Source organism: Mus caroli, chromosome 1 (assembly GCF_900094665.2).
Source record: "Mus caroli chromosome 1, CAROLI_EIJ_v1.1, whole genome shotgun sequence".
NCBI lineage: Eukaryota > Metazoa > Chordata > Mammalia > Rodentia > Muridae > Mus > Mus caroli.
Window position 1 is genome coordinate 147,936,342 of NC_034570.1, and position 18,264 is coordinate 147,954,605.

Consider the following 18,264-nt stretch of genomic DNA (forward strand, 5'->3'; position numbering starts at 1 on the left):
AGGCCAGCCTGGTCTACAAAGTGAGTTCCAGTACAGCCAGAGCTATACAGAGAAACCATGTCTCGACAAACTAAATAAAACTTAAATTTAAAAAAAAAAAAAAAGATATCCAAACATTGACAATTTCACTGGGATGAAGAACACAGAACTCTGACACTTTGAATGTTGTTTCTGTGTATTTGCATGCATGTGTTTGTGCATGCATGTGTGCATGCATGTACATGCTGCAGCAAAGCCAATAATAACCAGAAAGGTATGTTGGTTCCCCTGGAACTGGAGTTAGTGGTGGTTGAGAGCCTATTTAAGTACCAGGAACTAAGCCTGGGATTGAACCCAGGTCTCCGGAAAGAATGACTCTCTGGAAGGGCAACAAACACTCCTGACTACTGTGTTCTTTCTCTAGCCTCAGAAGTTTTAACTAGAACTTCTCAGGTGCAATAGTGTGTGGAAGAATACGGTGGTAGGGACTAACTGCTAGGTTCCAACACCAGCTGAGCCTTTACCATTTATGGGATCTTAAGACAGACAGTACCTCGGTTTCCCTGAGTATTAACAAATAAGAGGGATAATAAGAGCATCTGCCTCGTGGGAGTGGGAAGAGGGAGGGAGGAGACAGAGTTATAAAAAATGTAAAAAAGAAAAATGAGAGCAACTTTTATCATTCATGGCTCCTTTAAAATAGTACTCTTTTCCATAAAAAGGTATAAGTACCTTTACCGATTTCTTCATGCACTTGAACTCCCAAGCTATTATCATCCTAGATTCTCTGAAGTGTTCTTTTGTTTTCATTTACAGAACTATTTCTTTTACTAGGCAATACTTTTAAAGTGTTCACTAAACAGAATACAAACCATTACAACAAAAAATGTGAAAACTCAACTTTTGTTAAAATGAGCTCCCTTTTACCAAGACTAATACTCTGTTCCATCCACAAAATATTAAAAAGAGGAGAGCACATACTCTATATTATGGTCATCTATGCTTTGATAGGAATGATGGCATGTAATGCCCCAAGGAAGAAAACAAACAGAACACTGTTGTGAATAGTCAGGAGCTTCCATAATTTGGTAACATTCCAAGTGCGATGCTAAGACCGTAACACATCACTTAGTTTTCTTTTATTCACTCCTGCCATGTTTGGTATCCTAAGCATATCTAATGAAATGCCTTCTGAACAGGCTTGTACACGGTGTACCAGTCATCTGCGAACAATCTGCGGTAACATGGACCTATAATAGAAATCAGTGCCTTAACTTCAGTATTCAGTACTACTCTCCAACTTCCCTGTTTAATAAAAGCAGTTAGAATACAATTTGGTCAACAAAGACTTAATAAATGTATAATAAATATTAACCTAAATATTGCTAAATGGTAGCACAAAATGTTGAAAGAAGCAGTCTATCTATCTAGATACATCTATCTAGTCTATATCTATCTAGATATATCTATATCTATATATGCTGCCTATTGCTTTAGGTTTGTTTGTTTGTTTGTTTGTTTGTTTATTTATTTATTTATTTATTTAATGTATTGAGTACACTGTCACTGTCTTCAGATATACCAGAAGAAGGCATCGGACCCAATAACAGATGGTTGTGCATCACCGTGTGGTTGCTGGGAATTGAACTCAGGACCTCTGGAAAAGGAGTCAGTGCTCTTAACTGCCGAGCCATCTCTCCAGCCAGCACTGTCTATTGCTTTTTTTATGAAAAGTTTCTTCATCAAATATGTGGCATCTTGAATATTTGTCATAACCTGTTAGGCTATATATAAAATAGAGTATACTTTAAAAAATCTAAAATTGCAGTGCCAGTCTTAAAAATTAGATAGATTAAGAATCTATACCTGAACTGGTTGGATTACACATTGGCAGTTGCTTTTGTTTTCTGTTTTTGTAAGACTACAAAGTAAAAGTGTCAAAGGGAAAGAAAGAATTTAATATTCACCTGCTACAGACACACCAGCAATCTGCTAGGAAATTTGCATTTGACATCTTTCAAATTCTGTGAAGTAGGAGCCATTAAGCTGAGCTGATATATCCAAAGAATTGCTTCCTTAAATTACACACCTCTTTCTCCAGATGTATGTACAATGTGGAAAAATAACCATCAGTATTTAAATATCAAAAAGACTTTGGGATCAATGATAAAGCACTTGCTGGACATCTCCCAGAATCCACATAACAATGGTAGAAGGGAGGGAGTCCATAGGGGTTGTCCTCTTAACTACATGCATGCGTGTGTGCCCACATACACACAGCATACACACCCAAAAATAAACTTTAACTTTTTCTATAAAGGGTCATGATAAGAATCAGCAGGTAAATGTGCTTTCATTACGAAAGTAAATGTTGTTTAATTAGATAGTCTTTCCTGAGATAAAAACAGTGGTACAATTATCAATTCTAATAGAGTGCATTATCACCAATAAGATAAAAATACAGTGGAATGAAACTTGAAAGACAAATACCCATGAAAAATGAGAGTAATAGCATTTCTTTTAAAAACTTACGAGTTTTACTCAATAATAAGAGAGAAATAGATATTTTTAATGTGATTTTGAATTAATTTTCATTCTCTGTAAGAAAACTGATACAACATGCCTTTATTTATCTGAGCTATAGTTCTTCATTCCTATTATGGAAAACATAAACTAGCCTCTTTGAAAACAGTTCATGTGAGTTTGCAAAGCTGATAATTTTTTTAAAAAGAGTCATAGGAGTAATAGACTGAAAGGTATTGTTTCAACCTAAATGTAATGGTTCAGTCACTGCTAAACCCCAAGAAAACTTAACCTAATGTATTAACGAGGATAAATAAAACACATCTTTGACTTTCAGCCCCATGCTATGTCACTGATGTCAAATAATTATCAGAAGAAGACAACTTTTCTCTTAGTCTGCAAGCTTTGCCCCCGCCCCCAGGAGCCAGATCTACCACTGTGAAATTCTGTAGCTATTAAGTACCCACTCCATACAATTGTTAAATGTGCTCTTAATCATATGGGGCTTTGAAGTGCATCTTTCTCTTATATTCATTGGCACCAATGTGCTGTTTGGTTAGCTCTCTACTCCTACTTCTGGTTCCTAATACACACATCTGAGTCTCAAGGGTGGGGTGGGAAGGAGGAGGCACTCAAGAGGTAGTAGGTGTCAGCCTGCACTGGTACTTAGGTAGTTTTTCTCAACTTATCTGAATCGTTCAGTTTCCTTTTCCTTTTAGAAAAACCCCTGAGTCCTTAAGGATCTAGGTCAAGTCTCTATAGTAAACCCCAAAGTGCATTATAACTGAACCCCTTCTTTCTACCTCCATCATACAACAGACTGTTGAGTTATTCCCGTGCTTTACAGGAGAAGAATTTCTCCAACTATGCAAATAAAAACACCAAGGACAAGCTCATGAGATACAGAAACAGAATGCTTTCTGAGAGCTCCAAGATAGGTTTAGTGTATATCTTGCATGCGGTTGTATGCTTAACCTGAGCTATCTGAAGGCTGATGCAGTGATAACTGATTGGATAAACCACAGTCCTGTCATCATCTACAAGGTCCCATCTAGTAACTAAAATACACACCAACAACTTAGTGAAAACATAAGGGCACACATCCAAATATTAGTGCAATTTACTATGGGTAAATTCTCATACTGGAGAATGCTGATTGGCAGAATGAAGGGAAAGATTGCCAAGAGATGATCTGGGCCTTAGGACAGAGCACATTTCCATACAAAGGAGGTCAAGGTAAAGGTGGAAGAACAGAGCAAGGCACTGCAGGTTGATAGCTGAAGTGAGCAAATGCCATTGTATCTGAGGCTGCCTTGAAAACCTGAAGCAATTCAGTCAGGCCAGAACCTGAGATAGCTATGTTGAAACAAAGAAACTAATATGATTCAACTAATCCTCTAAGGAAATGCCAAATAAACTTTAGAAATTTTAAAAATGGAAGAAATCGAGGCAGAAGCAAATACAATAGTCATGTTAACAGAGACAGTTACCACATGAACTGGTTATGAAGCTAGGAAGGGATGAAGAGGGAAGCTACACAGGAGTTTGGTTTTGACTATGCTGGAAGAGATGTTCAGGGGACCAACTGGAATTAAAGCTCTGAATTAAAAGGGAAAGAAGAAGCCAGAAATAGACATTTAAAAGCTATCCATACAGACATGATTGCTTGGAAACATGAAAACACATGAAATTAACTGGGCAGAAAAGACAAAGCAAGTGAATCAGACTGAACATAAGATTTTATTCTTTTGTTCGTTTTAGACAGGGTCTTACTCTGTAGCTCTGGCTGTCCTAGAATTCACAATGTAGAGCAAACTGACCTACAACTCACAGAGATCTGAACACCTCTGCCTCCATAGTGCTGAGATTAAAGGGCAAGTGCTATTCTGCCTGGCTAAAACCTTCCTGCTTAGATTAGATTATTATAGTCTAAAGATTAGAAAAATATCCTCTGTTCATGCTTCAGGAATGCTGTAAAGGACATTTTATTCTCCTTCCCCCTTTGCTAAATAAAACTTAACTGAACAAAGGCTACATACAGTACAAGTCTTCTATGAATCATAAATGTTGTGCCTGTGACTTAACCTATCTTTCTGATTGTTCACACTTCTAATAATGAATTCAAACATTAAAAGCTACCCGTGGTTTATAGATGTACAGCAAGCTTTGCTCACACGAGAAGACCTGAGGATGCCTTTTTCCTACCCTGCTGAGTAATAATTTTATTATGTTTCTTGTACTGTGGAGTAATCAAAATTTGGAAAAATTGTTTATGTCATTTTATCAGTTTTACAGGTAACAGCCATGAGCCTAGTAAGTAATATTAGACTACCAGAGCAAGTGCTTTAAATCTAAGTCTCCATGTAAAGATTTACTTACTGCTTTTATAAGGATATGTATGAGCTTGCATGAGTTTATGTATGCCATATGTCTACCCTCTGAAAAGGTAATCTGGCATTAATGGGCTATCATATTTGTTTCCTTTTATCTTCCCAGAAAACATTTGATGATTTCATGTATAAAATTAGTAGACCACTATTGTGTTAATTTGCTTTTATTTGTGTATATGTGACATTCTTTTCTATGAGCAGTTTATAAACATGTTAATAATATATGTATATAGTTTAGAGCTCATGAGTTCTGTACAGGCTGCTAAAACAGTAATCTACAGCCCTATGTCTAAACAAATTAAAATTGTTTTTGAACTATATTTTAGTGTGTATATGAGTGTGTGTGCATGTTCGGAGGTCAACTTGTGGGAGTCAGTTCTTTCCTTTTCCATGTGGGTCCCAGGAATCCACTTGGGAATCAAGCTTGGGAGCAGGCAGCTTTACCTGATGAGCAATCTCGGCCACCTCTAACCAAATTTTCTTCACGGAGGAAACTACTTTTACCCTTCAACTATGTTTTGATAGTTAGCCTCACACATTAGATATATGACTACATGTTTTATATACACACTCACACACACGCATTGTATATGTGTGGGTTGAGAGTGGGTATGAAGGGACAGGGAGATGGGTGGAACTGGAGCACACAATGTGAAACTCACAAAGATCAATAAAAAATGTTAAAAATTAATGACAGGATACTTAAGATGGCCATGAACATAGTAATCATCCTATCTCAATTTCTTCAGTGTTAGAACTACAGGAACTAACGCCATGCATAGCAAAATATTTATCTTCATCATCATCGTCCTCATCATTATCATCATCATTGACTTTTTTTTTAAAGACATGTCATGTAGTCTTGACATCCTGAGGATGACAAGCATGTGTTCCACACCCAGTTTTATACGTCCTAGAGACTGAACTAGTGTTTTGTGCATGCTAGGCAAGCAATCTACCAACTGAATTGCAATCCTAAGTTTAAACATTTTACTTTTGATTGACATATTTGTATGTATTCATAAGGTACATAATTATGTTTAATTAAGATATACACAAAGTAATGATTACCTCAAAATAATCAGAATATCTATTGCCCTAATGTTTTATCATTTCTTTATGATGAAAATATTTAAAATCCTCTTTTGACTACATAAAGATAGACAATGTGTTCCATGTAACTTTGTTTATCCTGCTGTGCTACAGAACCTAGTAACTTACTCTTCTCCTCTAACTGTCCTCACACCCCTTCCAACCTTCAACCCCACCCCCACACCTAAGATAACTATTATTATACTCATAACTCCTATGTATTTGGCTTATTAAGATTCTAAGTATAAGTTAAATTATGCAGGGGTGTTTATCTGAAGTATTTACCTAATGCCATATAGGGACATCCTTGTTGAGTCAATTGACAAGATATGGCTGAACACTATTCAGGTTTTATTTCTAATTTTCTAATACACATAATCTCAATTACAGTAGAATAAAAAAAGACTTGATTTCAATAAAGTTCCAAGTAGATTTGTGTTTATGTAGGCTAGACAGGTAAGAGAGTACTTGGCCAATGGATACTAAGTCATAGAGATGAGCAAGTTCAGGTGTACTTTTACACAGTATGGTGACTACAGATAAAAATAGTTCACTCTAGATTTCAGAAAGCTAGAAATGTTTTCAAAGTTTACATCATTAAAAATAGACAAATGTTTGAAGACACAGGTATGTTTAGCCTGCTTTTAAACACCATGCAATAAACATGTATATTAAAATCCAATCCCATTAATATGTCCTGTGTTTACATTTATGTATCAAATAAAAGTACACAAAAGGGAAGTGTTTTGCATAGCATTCAGTTCTTGTTACATGCATATGTAAATGTATCTTTTATTCAGCTGATGTAAATGCTGTCTCCCAGGCTTACTGCCTCCATCTGCTAACCTAGGCCTAGGACTAGTCCTGGAAGCTTCCAGACTCCATACAATCTTATCTAAGCCGAGAATGTTTTCAGTCTCTGAGACTTACTGCTGAATAAGCTCTCCCTTTCTAGCTCTTTCTGAACTCTGGCTGGCTGGTCAACTCAGCTGTTCTGGCTCAAACTCCTCTCCAAACTGACAGATCCAACCTGGTTTCTCACCCAGCCTCTAACTTTTTGCTCTGCTTGGCCTCTAACTCTGACAATCTGTTCTAATCTGGCTCCTTCTCATTCTCTGGCTCAGTCTGGCTTTGCCTGTGTCTAGCTTGCTCCCTCTTTAACCTGTCTCTGTAAAACTCTCCTGGCAAAGCTGCCTCCTTCCTGTCTCCCTCTGCTGTTTCCTTTTATGTTGCCTCTTTCCTCTCCATTCTCCTGAGAGGGGCATATCCTATTCTGTCAAATCTTTCTCTGATTCATCACTTTGTTTGCCACTCAACTAGACATCACCTTTAAACATAGGTGCTTCCTTCTACAAACTAACTTTACCTTTACTGTTTGGAACTAAGGGTATACACTAAAGGTATGTCTTTTTCCAAAGCTAAGGATTAAAGCTGAGTGCTAAGGGCTGAGCCACGCCACAACTAGAAACATTTCTTTTCAGTAAGTAACATTATCTAGGAGTTCACAGTGTGATCAAATATCCAGCAATATGCATATGATAGGCTATCTTTCTGAGAGTAGAGAAAATTATTTTTAAATTTCTAGTTGACTGTTTTGACTCTTGTTTTTCTGTTCTTTGCTTATTTTACTGTCTTTCATTTTACTTCATGTTTGCTAATTTTAGGGAAAGTTAGCAACATTATGTCTCTCTTCTTATGCTATTAAACTACCAGGAGAGTATCAGTCCAAACATTTGCTTCACGGGTAATAACAGTGAGGGGAGGAGGAAGGAAAAGTCTTATCCTTCAATGTTCAAATATTTGTTTATTTTGTAACTTTCTTTTAATTTTCCTAGTATCTCAAAAATCCAGATACTCTGGGGATTTGGTTTTTTCCCTCCTCCCTGAAAATATAGCTAGATGTATACGTAGGAAAAGCACTAAAATTAAAAGAGAACATGACCCATTAATTAATCATCATATGATACCATCTACTTTCCCGTTGTAAGATTTTGCAGAAAAAGTAAGAATGACGGGTGGTTTATTTGTTACCACATCAAGATATGGCTCTTTTATATGCTTTTTTACCATAATCTAACTACTATTAGCTTTTAGTGTGTTGGCATGGGCATGTACACAGGTGTGCACTCACATGCATGCCTGTTTGCCTTTCTTTTTTTCCATTTGCTCGAAGGACTAGGTCTTTAAAGTAAAATCCTTTAGCATATACCTTAACTTGGTTTGTGGAAGGAGTATAATTAGAAGTTTAAGTTCACTGTGTTATTTCTATTTCTAGAAATCAGGATGAAGCTAAAAGCTGTTCCTGATTGTTTATCACTCATTCCCTCTTCATAGCTGGTCTTCCAATCACAACAGTGTTTTATTAATACTAACATGTCCTAATGTGTACTGATATTATCAATTAGTATACACTAACATTAGAATACATTAACAGTGCTTTAGGGCTGATTAAGAGAAGCAGTAGCTAGGGGTCATTTTAGTGGACTCTACTACTTTGTATTTAGGTGCCAACCCTGTATTTTGAATGTGCAAACTGGGAACAACAACCCAGTTTATAAAAAGGACCTAAATAAAATTTTCCTGTATTTGAGACATTTTACTGCCATCTGCTGGAAAACTATAAAATAACTGCAAACTGTATAACAATTTAATGAAAGATGTCCTGAGTCACCTTCACAGAAAGGAACAATATACTGTACGAGGATAGAGAGGATAAGAGAGAAAATTAGAAAGGCTTCTTATCACCTGGACACCTGATAGGACAGTTGGTGAAAGTAGCTCTGCTATTAGGCTGGCTTGCAGAATGTCAGTGTTCTATCACAACTGACAAGCTTTAGGGAGTAAGTGCACATAAGAGGAATGCCGGGTTGCTTATGACCTACGTATGATAAATACCAGAAAGTACTATATGGCAGTAGCAAAAAAATGGGAAGCTTATAAAACCATCCATTGCTAAGCTTTTACCTTCCTCTATTTCCAGAGTTTTGCATGATAGAAATATTTCGTTTAAAAGGATGGCTTTCATAGGTTACAGCTACACTAAAAATGAACATTTATTAAATTTCAGCTCTTATGTTCCTGTAACTAGTCAACTCCTATTACTGTTTGTAGACAAGGAATACTGTCATCTGAAGAAGCCAGATCATTTCTGAAAACTCTCAACAGTTTGAACATAGTCTTTTAAAATTAAAACTATTAAGACTATTATTATATTTAGTGTATATATGTTTTGCCTGCATGTGTGACTGTATATCATGTGACTGGTACACATGGAAGCCAGAAGGGGTGTCATATCCCTTGTAACTGGAGTTGTGATCTGCTTTATGGGTGCTGGAGATCAAATGTAGGTCTTCTGTAAGAACAGTCAGTGCTCTTAACTTGAGGCCACCTCTCTGACCTCAAGTATAATCTTTTGATTAATAAACTAAAACCTGAAACTTGTCAAGGGAAGAGTAGTTTTACTAGATTTTCTAAATCTTGAAATGAACATTTCAGAAAACATTACATTTTCACAAGAAAAGAATTTGATGGGGCTGGTGCAATGGCTCAGAGGTAAAGAGCACTGGCTGGCTGCTCTACTAGAGGTCCTGAGTTCAATTCCCAGCACTCATACAGCAGCTCACAACTGTCTGATAACTGTAGTTCCATGAAACCTGATACCATCTTCTGGTGGGCAAATGTCATGCATATAACCCACCCCTATGCATAAGTAAATAAGTATTTTAAAAGTATTGGATGGAATAAAATCAATGTTGGAATCTGCTGAACATGAGATTAATACTGAGGGAAGTAAATACTCAAGTTGCTCTCATTCTTGTCCAGGTGACTGTAGTAGCATCCTGACTTGTCTCTGCATCCCCATTCCTGCACCTTTGCTATTAAGGCATCGTGAAGAGTAAGAATCAATGCCTCAAGCCACCCCAAACCTCAAGGTCTGGCTGACCATGCACGTGGCACCACCCTAGTCCAATCCTGTTTCCAATCCTGGGATTATCTGCTGTTCACTCAGCTGCTCTCCTAATTAGATTCCCTTCTCCTAAGTTTCTGTAAGTGTGACTTGCATACTAATGTCAGTCAGGCGATTACAAACACCAAACAGGTCTTTCTCAGGAAGCTAAAATGGTTCGTCCACACACTTAGGCTTCCCCAGTCCTGCTCCCAGCTTTGTTTTCTGCTTTGTTCTTGTCAAGATCAGGCAATATGGCACCACTTTTTACTTGGGCTCATTGTCTATGACTCCTTAGTAGAAAGCAGCTCACAAAATTAGGGTTTATATACATATTTTTCCCAATTCTAACCTCTAGAGCCTACAATGGATTCTAAAACTTAAATATTTAGTAATATTACTTAAACAAACGTCTAAAACAAACAAACAAACACACACACACCCAAAATTCCAAACAGGCAACAGAATTTTTAAGGGCACACTTTTCCTCCTCCATCTCATTTATGCTGTTAATTACATTTGGTAGTTGAGTGGGGAATTCTTAGTAGAATGCCTTTATTAGAAAAACTGAGTGGAAATTTACCATTCAGAGATATTGGAGAAAATAGATTTTTAAAAATTACATCCACCTAATAGACCCTTTCTTCTAACTCTAGAGATTAATGGAATTTTGGCCATTATTAAATTGTAACAAAACATATGCAAGAAACAACTTGAAATAGCATCTTTTCAGAATTATGTAAATCCTGATATGTGCACTTTCTGGCGGCTCATGAAATTGAGAACCAGTACAATGGACCAGCCCATGAACTGCTTTAAGTTCTAAGAAAGATAAGATGGCGTAATCATTAATACTACACTAATACTGTCCCCATGACTGATTAACAGACATACCTGTCCGTTATCTTTCCTCATCTTTATTCCTCATTAATCTTCATTACTCATTTAGTCACGCAATATTTATGGAGTATCTATCAACCTGCCATCCCTTTGACAGGTAATACCTAAAGTGAATTGTCTCCTCTTGCTGTTCAATTTCATCTCTGAATATACTATCTTCTCAAGCCATTTCAGTATGGCTTCTGCTTCTATATACCATTAAAACTGTTGTTTTAGACTAAATTCACTAAGAACCTTAATGTTGCTAAATCCTATGAAGATTTTGTTTTTAGTCCTTATTGTAGCTTCCCCTCGGTAGCATGTGACAAAGGTGATGGCAGGTCTTCAGTCTCTTGCTCTATTATTTAGTCCATCTATTTGACAACATGATCTCCCCCCCCACCACCACCCTTATTTGATAAGTTAACACTCATACAGGTCAAATGAATAATGTTGAGATTAACAAATTATCCCAAAGTAGACATGAGCTGTATGACCACTGCCTGGGTCAACAAAAAGGACACTGAAAGCACCCCAGGAGCTTGTCATATCGTTCCCTAATTCCTACCTCTTCTCTAAAACTAACCACTACTCTGACATCTAACACTACATATTAGTTTTGCAACTTGTAGCTTCATCTAAATGGATGGGACAGCAGGCATCCTTGGGTGTATTGTTTAGTGAATTCTTCAGTAAACACTATACCAATCCACTCATTCGTGTTCCACTAGGAAACCTGAACACGTATTAGGTCAACCCTTTCCTGTCTTAGGTCCTTAGAAACACACTGTCCTGGACCACACTTTCACTTTAAATTTTGATACATAGAATTTCTAACCTCTATCAACTGAATCAGTTATTTCCCTAAAGATTACTGTTATTTATTTTCTGCTAAAGATATTGCCCTCAATCCAAAATCAGCACAAATCCATTCTACAAGCCTATCATGTTACTTCTCTCTTTTAGACCTATAGTACAGTTGGAACTGGTTCTGTCAATGATTTAGGAAAGAAGTGAAGACACGCATGCCCTTACTCTTCATGAATATTATCTGACTGACCCGACACCAATGGCTGAAAAGAGTGACCCCTTACTATTCCTCTAGGCCCTCTTTGTTATAATATGCATCTTACATGAAAGCACAATGATTTCAGAATTCTTAATCCTATTTAATTAGATTTAAACAAGTCTTGATGTTAAGAGGTTGAGTATCCTTGTTTTGTTTTCTTGTACCCTGGCTTTCTTTTGTTTTGCTATTGTTTGTTTGTTTGTTTTGAAACAGTGTTTCTTATGAAGTCCTAGCTGGCCTGAAGCTTGCTTTGAAGATGAAGCTGCCCTCGAACTCACATAGATCCATCTGCCTCTGCCTACAGAGTGTTGACATTAAAAGTATGTACCACCATTTCCAGATATCCCAGCTATTCTCTGTCTATGTCATTTCTAGGTGAAACAGAATCCATATGATAACTTGGAAAAGGAATATAAGAATATCATTCTTTAATTCTGATCCTGAGAATTGAAATAATACTGTTTTCTAATTTACAAAAGTGGTGTTCTCTGTGTGTGTGTGTGTGTGTGTGTCTCTTTCTCTCTTCCCAGTCTGAATGAAATCCAGTCTTTCATGCTACACACGCTCCCAAACATCCAGTACAACTCTCTCCTAGACTCTCATTTATTTAAAGCTTTTTTAAATTTCTGTGTAGAAACTTTGCACATCACATTAGATTTCTTTTTCCTAGCCCAGATAGTCATTGTTTTATGATGTTCTACTAAGCATATTAATTTTTCAATGACTATTTGCCAGCATAGACAGATACCAGTAATCTTTATTTATTAATCTTAAATGCTTATAGTTTTATTTCTACATGTATTTGTTCTATCTTAAGTTAAAAAAATATTAAAATCCTACTATATTCTTTTTTATTCTTAAAATAGCACCACATGTTACAAACTAAGTATTCAAAGCAATGCTCAACAGAAGGTAACTTGCCTAAATAAAATTCACCAGTAAAGAACAGGCTATCTAATTCAAGATTTAACTGGCATGAAAGAGAAGAATCTCTTCAGAGATAAGCTTTACCACTTTCATATTAATGAGGGTCAATTGTTGTGCTAATTTTAGGAAAACCACTCTGAAAATTTATCACTAAGTCTCATCTGTCAGGACAACTGCCAGACATGTCCAGAATAAAAGCCATAAAATGGCTCACAATCAGGTACCTTTGCTAGCCACCATATGATTTTGTCGTTAGGAATAATACCTGGACTACCAAAGACACTTAACAGTTCACTATATCATCATCATTTGTCGCTTCCTGAACTCTGTAATAACTCTTCAGATGATTATACTTCCTTAAAACCTAAGCACTTTTCAATATAGCAGAAACAATAAAAAAAGAGGAAATGAAAGATGGTAGCTCCTGGCCAGCTTGTATATATGGAATATCAGTGCATGTAAAATAAAAACAGGCTATAAACATTTACAGTCCAACAAGTTTTCAATATTATGAGGACCTAAAGTGGCTTCAACATATGCTAACGTGGCTCAAAGTAAACACGATGACTGGAATATGGTTTCTCCAAATAGTAAACTTGGGAGAAAATATTTGCTAGCCTGATATTTTTAACCGGTAGAAAGTTTTATAAGACAATATGAGAATTAGACGTAAAAAGCATGTAAGTTCCAAAATACATTTAGACAACAAAAAAAAGTTTATAATAGAAAACACAACATAAATCACAAAATTATAGACAGACCACCACCACAGAAAGAACAAATGACTTTATTTACCTACCATGTATCCATGAGTAAATGTTTATGGTTCACTAAATACATAATAATGTAATATAAAAATCCCAAAGCAGGTCCTATTTTTCAAATTACTTGATTACTTTAAATTGAGTATTCCTTTATCATTCCAGTTTAATTATTTAAATATTGCAAAACAATAACAAAACATAAAATGATACATAGGATATAAAATGGGGAAAGTGCTGGCTGTTTTGGGGGTGGTAGTGATTGGGGAACAATGGGATCAAATGCTAAACAAGTATTCTATAACTAAGCTATCCTCAATCTGAAATGAAGTGGCTAACATTTTCCCTGTTATCTACTCAAACCATGGGTCTGAAAATAATTTATATAGATCGATGCAAAGTTAAATTAGCCTACTCTGACATCTACGATAACATCAGCAGCTACAAAAAGGGTGTGTCTCAGCCACTCACACAGTACCTGAAACAATACTACCAATGCTCTGAAAACAGAGCTGAGCAATAGTACAGAAATATGCCATTCAACTTGCCTACACCAAACAGCAATCTTTCTGGGTAGCACACAGATAAATTTATTAGCATATAATAATTGCTGATGCTTGGCTATAACTCTGATGAACTGGATTAATGGGCTATTGATTTGAATACAATGGTTTAAGGAGAAACATACAATACTTTGTTTTACTATAACAGTGACAAATGCTTTAGTCATCCAATAAAACGTAGGGATGTCGTTCCTTTCTTTAGCTTACCTAGTTTAGTGGTGCCCTCTTGTGGGTACTCCGGAAACTGACCCTCTGAAGGAACACTGACAGTTCTCCTCAGACATCGCCCTTTGGTGGAATCTGTCTGTTGGTCCTGTCCTTCCACTGGCATCTGGCCAAGAGACACAGAGAAAACAAAATAATGAACATATCTAAGTACTTTCTTACTGATTAATGCTTTTAATTGATGAAGACAGTAGTGTGAAATGAGATTTGAAAGTAGGAGAGGAATGTAGAAGTGAAGTAAAAAGGATGTTAAGGGATTACCAACTCCATTGCAGGAAGCTGTTGTTTAGAAAGAAAACTAAAGGATCAGGAAAGGCAAGTATGTAAATTAACCTGGAGTCTGTACAAATCCTATCTGGGTGTGAGCCTGCTCTGGAAGCTCAGAGAACAAAATAAAACACCCACACAAATAAAAGGAAAAGAAACAGAGAGAAAAAAGGCATTCCAGTAACTTTACATGTTGTTCTGTTTTATTAATTATTGTTGTTAATGTCTCACTGTATGTAACTTACAACATAAAACATCATAGATATATATATAGGGGAAAACAGAATATACAGGGCTTTATACTAGCTACGCTTTCAGGCTTCAGCTGATTCACTGACACTTCTCTGTATCAGAAATTGGTTTAGAAGCTTTAATTTTATCCAATATTCAAAAGAGCAAAAATTGAAATCAAAGGTGACCATAGAATTAGGCTTCAAAAATTCTCTGAAAATGGAGTTGATTTTATTAAAGATTTTAAGTAAGACACACAACTTTTATTCAGTTGAATCAAATACTTAAATATAGTTCATAAACTGTATTTCTAATGCAAACACATATAGACATTCACACAGGTACAATAATAAAGCAGCATGTTTTATCCCAAAGGGGCAGCTTCCTCTAACAGTAAGAAGTGCTTTTCTGCTGTGGTTTCAGAAGCACACTGAGTGAGTGTCTGCTTACATGGATGAGAGCTATGAACTTAAAAACTATGCAGCAGGTTATTTCTGTACAATAACTGATGGTGTTGCAGTTCGTCTTTGGGGAATGGGACTTAGTAGTTTTCTCACATTTATGGGAGATGAAGTCCAAGGCCCCAGTGAATCAGCTGAGGCCTGAAAGCATAGCTAGTATACAGCCCTGTATATACTATGTTTTCCTCTATAAATATCTATGATAAATTTTATTGTTTCACTCAGTAAGACATTAACAACAATCATAACAACAAATAGTTACAAGAATGTATTTTCTCTTTTTCTCCATTACCTGCCATGTTTCAATGTACGTAATCATATTTTTATCTTTTCTTTTTTTAAGGTGTATTAATTTCTTTTATATAGGTGAGTATACTGTTGCTGTCTTCAGACAAAACAGATGAGGGCATCAGATCCTATTACAGATGGCTGTGAGCCACCATGTGATTAGTGGAAATTGAACTCAGGACCTCTGGAAGAACAGTCAGTGCTCTTAACCGCTGACCCATCTCTTCAGCCCCATATTATTATCTTTTCATGAAATGGAAGCACTTCAGCTTCTCTTTGGAACAGGAGACTTCCAGTATCTTTGGTTATTCTCCTATGTTTTGGTTATTCCAAAGTAAAATAAGAATATTTAAAGAAAAGCACGTTAAGAAGAACACCATTTAAAGATACTATGAAGAACACAATTTAAAAATTAAAATTGTTCATTTCTGGTATTTCTCTCATAATATTTTTCAATTATATTTGATCATAGATAAGTAAAACTGTAAAAACCAAATCTATAGACTATTGTAATGCTAAATTTGGGAGTAGCAGGCAAAAAATATTTTCTTTTTTAAAAAAGATTTATTTAATATATGTGAGTACATCGTTGCTTTCTTCAGACACACCTAAAGAAGAAATTGGATTCCATTACACATGGTTGTGAGGCACCATGTGGATTTTGGAAATTGAACTCAGGACTTCTGGAAGAGCAGTCAATGCTCTTAGTCACCCAGCCATCTCTCCAGCCCTACAAATGGTATTTTCTAACTTTCGTCACAAATTATATTAGTTTGGTAAAGTATGTCAATAACTAATCAGTAATAAGTTTCATTTGCTTCTTTATGGTTTTTAAGAAATCACAGTTAAGCCGGGCAGTGGTGGCACACGCCTTTAACCCCAGCACTTGGGAGGCAGAGACAGGCAGATTTCTGAGTTTGAGGCCAGCCTGGTCTACAGAGTGAGTTCCAAGACAGCCAGGGCTACACAGAGAAACCCTGTCTCGAAAAAACAAAACAAAACAAAACAAAAACAAACAAACAAAAAAAGAAATCACAGCTAATAATGACTAACATTTAATTCTTACTAAGAAAATATCGGATACATGTTGTTAACCAAGGGAGCCCAGTAGAGCATGGGGGAGGGGGAGTCTTTGCAGTCATTGGTACTGAATCAAACAAATATTCTTTAAGAGGGGCAAGGGTATAGGACTTAAATTTATTCTTCTTACCACATTCAAAACCTGCTCCAAAATGTGCGTAGATGTAAAAGAAAAAAAAACAAAATTAAGGTTTACAGAATTGTATGGTGTTAAGCTTATATAAGAGAAAATGTCTTTAACAGTAGACATTAATCATTAGAAGGAAAATAGATAATCTTGCAAATGAAGAGACATAAAGATTGTCCTCTGAGACAGCTGGTATTCCAAGGACAACAATCAACATGCGTCACATCAAATGTGCCAACAAAGCATAAGCAGGTAGACTTGTACCTGACTTGTGCAATGCTCAGTAATCCAATCCCTGTGACTGGGGTCAAGGACATTGTAGCTTTCAGTTCGCTATGAAACACCGAAAGAATGGATATCCAAGCACTTCCTTAGTACTGAAATTTTATACACTCTTTACAAGACTCTATGACATTAAACTAAGCTCACTCTTGTGCATTCAGAAATCAAAGGGTAGAATTAAGAAAGATAGAATTATAAAGACAGAAATCATATAATCAACAATGACAAAACTATTCCTAAAATACTAAGTAATACAAAACTCTGAGAACAGTAACCTAAGTCATCTCTCCCTTTCAGGAGTAAATTATACTGTCTCTACTTAAATAATTAAAGAGTGGCATAGAAAGGTTAAGTGACTTTAAAAAGCAAAAGTAACTTTTTACTTGCTTCAAAAGTAGAAACTAAGGGAGTAAAATAAAGAAAAATTTGGACCACTCAGCAAATAAACTATCTGTAATGGTTTTCAACCTGAATAAGCACTTAAGCACTGCAGAAATATTAGCTGTTTACAGTGTTTCAGGAGCAGGTAATCCACCTCCCCCTGAACTTTATAAAGACTATATCCATGAAAAAACTTCTCTACTATCTGCTTGGTTTTCACTATGACCAAGAAAGAAATACATCAGTCTTGCTATTTGCACCCAAATTTTATTGTCAATTATTTTCTGCAAGTCTTAGTATAGATAAACTATGATCATACATTTTATTTAAAGTATTTACTCTGAAAAGTTAGGTAATTTAATTCTTGATACAAAGAAAGGAGAATACCATTTTTATGTTCTAGATTTAAATTCCTTTTAAATTTTATATATTCATTTATTCCTTTAATGTGAGCATGTATGCATGTATTCTTTGGTGATCTGCATGCCTACGGAAGCTAGGAGAGGACACTGACACGGCCCCTGAAGCTCGAGATAAAAGCAGCTGTAAGCTCCCTAATCTGAATGTTGGCAACAGAACTCAGGTCCTCTGTAACATCAGCAAGTATTGCTACCATTGAACCATCTCTCCAGTCTCCCTACATTTCTTAAGAATAGGACCCAGATATAGCTGTCTCTTGTGAGACTATGCCGGGGCTAGCAAACACAGAAGTGGATGCTCACAGTCAGCTATTGGATGGATCACAGGGCCCCCAATGGAGGAGCTAGAGAAAGTATCCAAGGAGCTAAAGGGA

General features: G+C 36.2%; 1 protein-coding gene across 8 annotated transcripts in view; it reads right to left on the reverse strand.

Annotated features, from left to right (window-relative positions):
* The window catches only part of Rasal2 (RAS protein activator like 2), a 269,796-nt gene that overhangs the window by 131,351 nt on the left and 120,181 nt on the right, over positions 1-18,264 (reverse strand). For 5 of the 8 annotated variants that reach the window (XM_029477228.1, XM_029477189.1, XM_029477207.1 and 2 more), the window contains exons 3-4: positions 16,812-16,823; positions 14,337-14,460 (exon numbers count right to left, since the gene is read on the reverse strand). In XM_029477228.1, coding sequence (XP_029333088.1) covers positions 14,337-14,460 — 124 coding nt within the window. In that variant the 5' untranslated portion in view covers positions 16,812-16,823. The remainder of the gene's footprint in view (positions 1-14,336; positions 14,461-16,811; positions 16,824-18,264) is intronic. The other 3 variants (XM_029477199.1, XM_021170069.2, XM_021169981.2) reach the window with 1 other exon arrangement.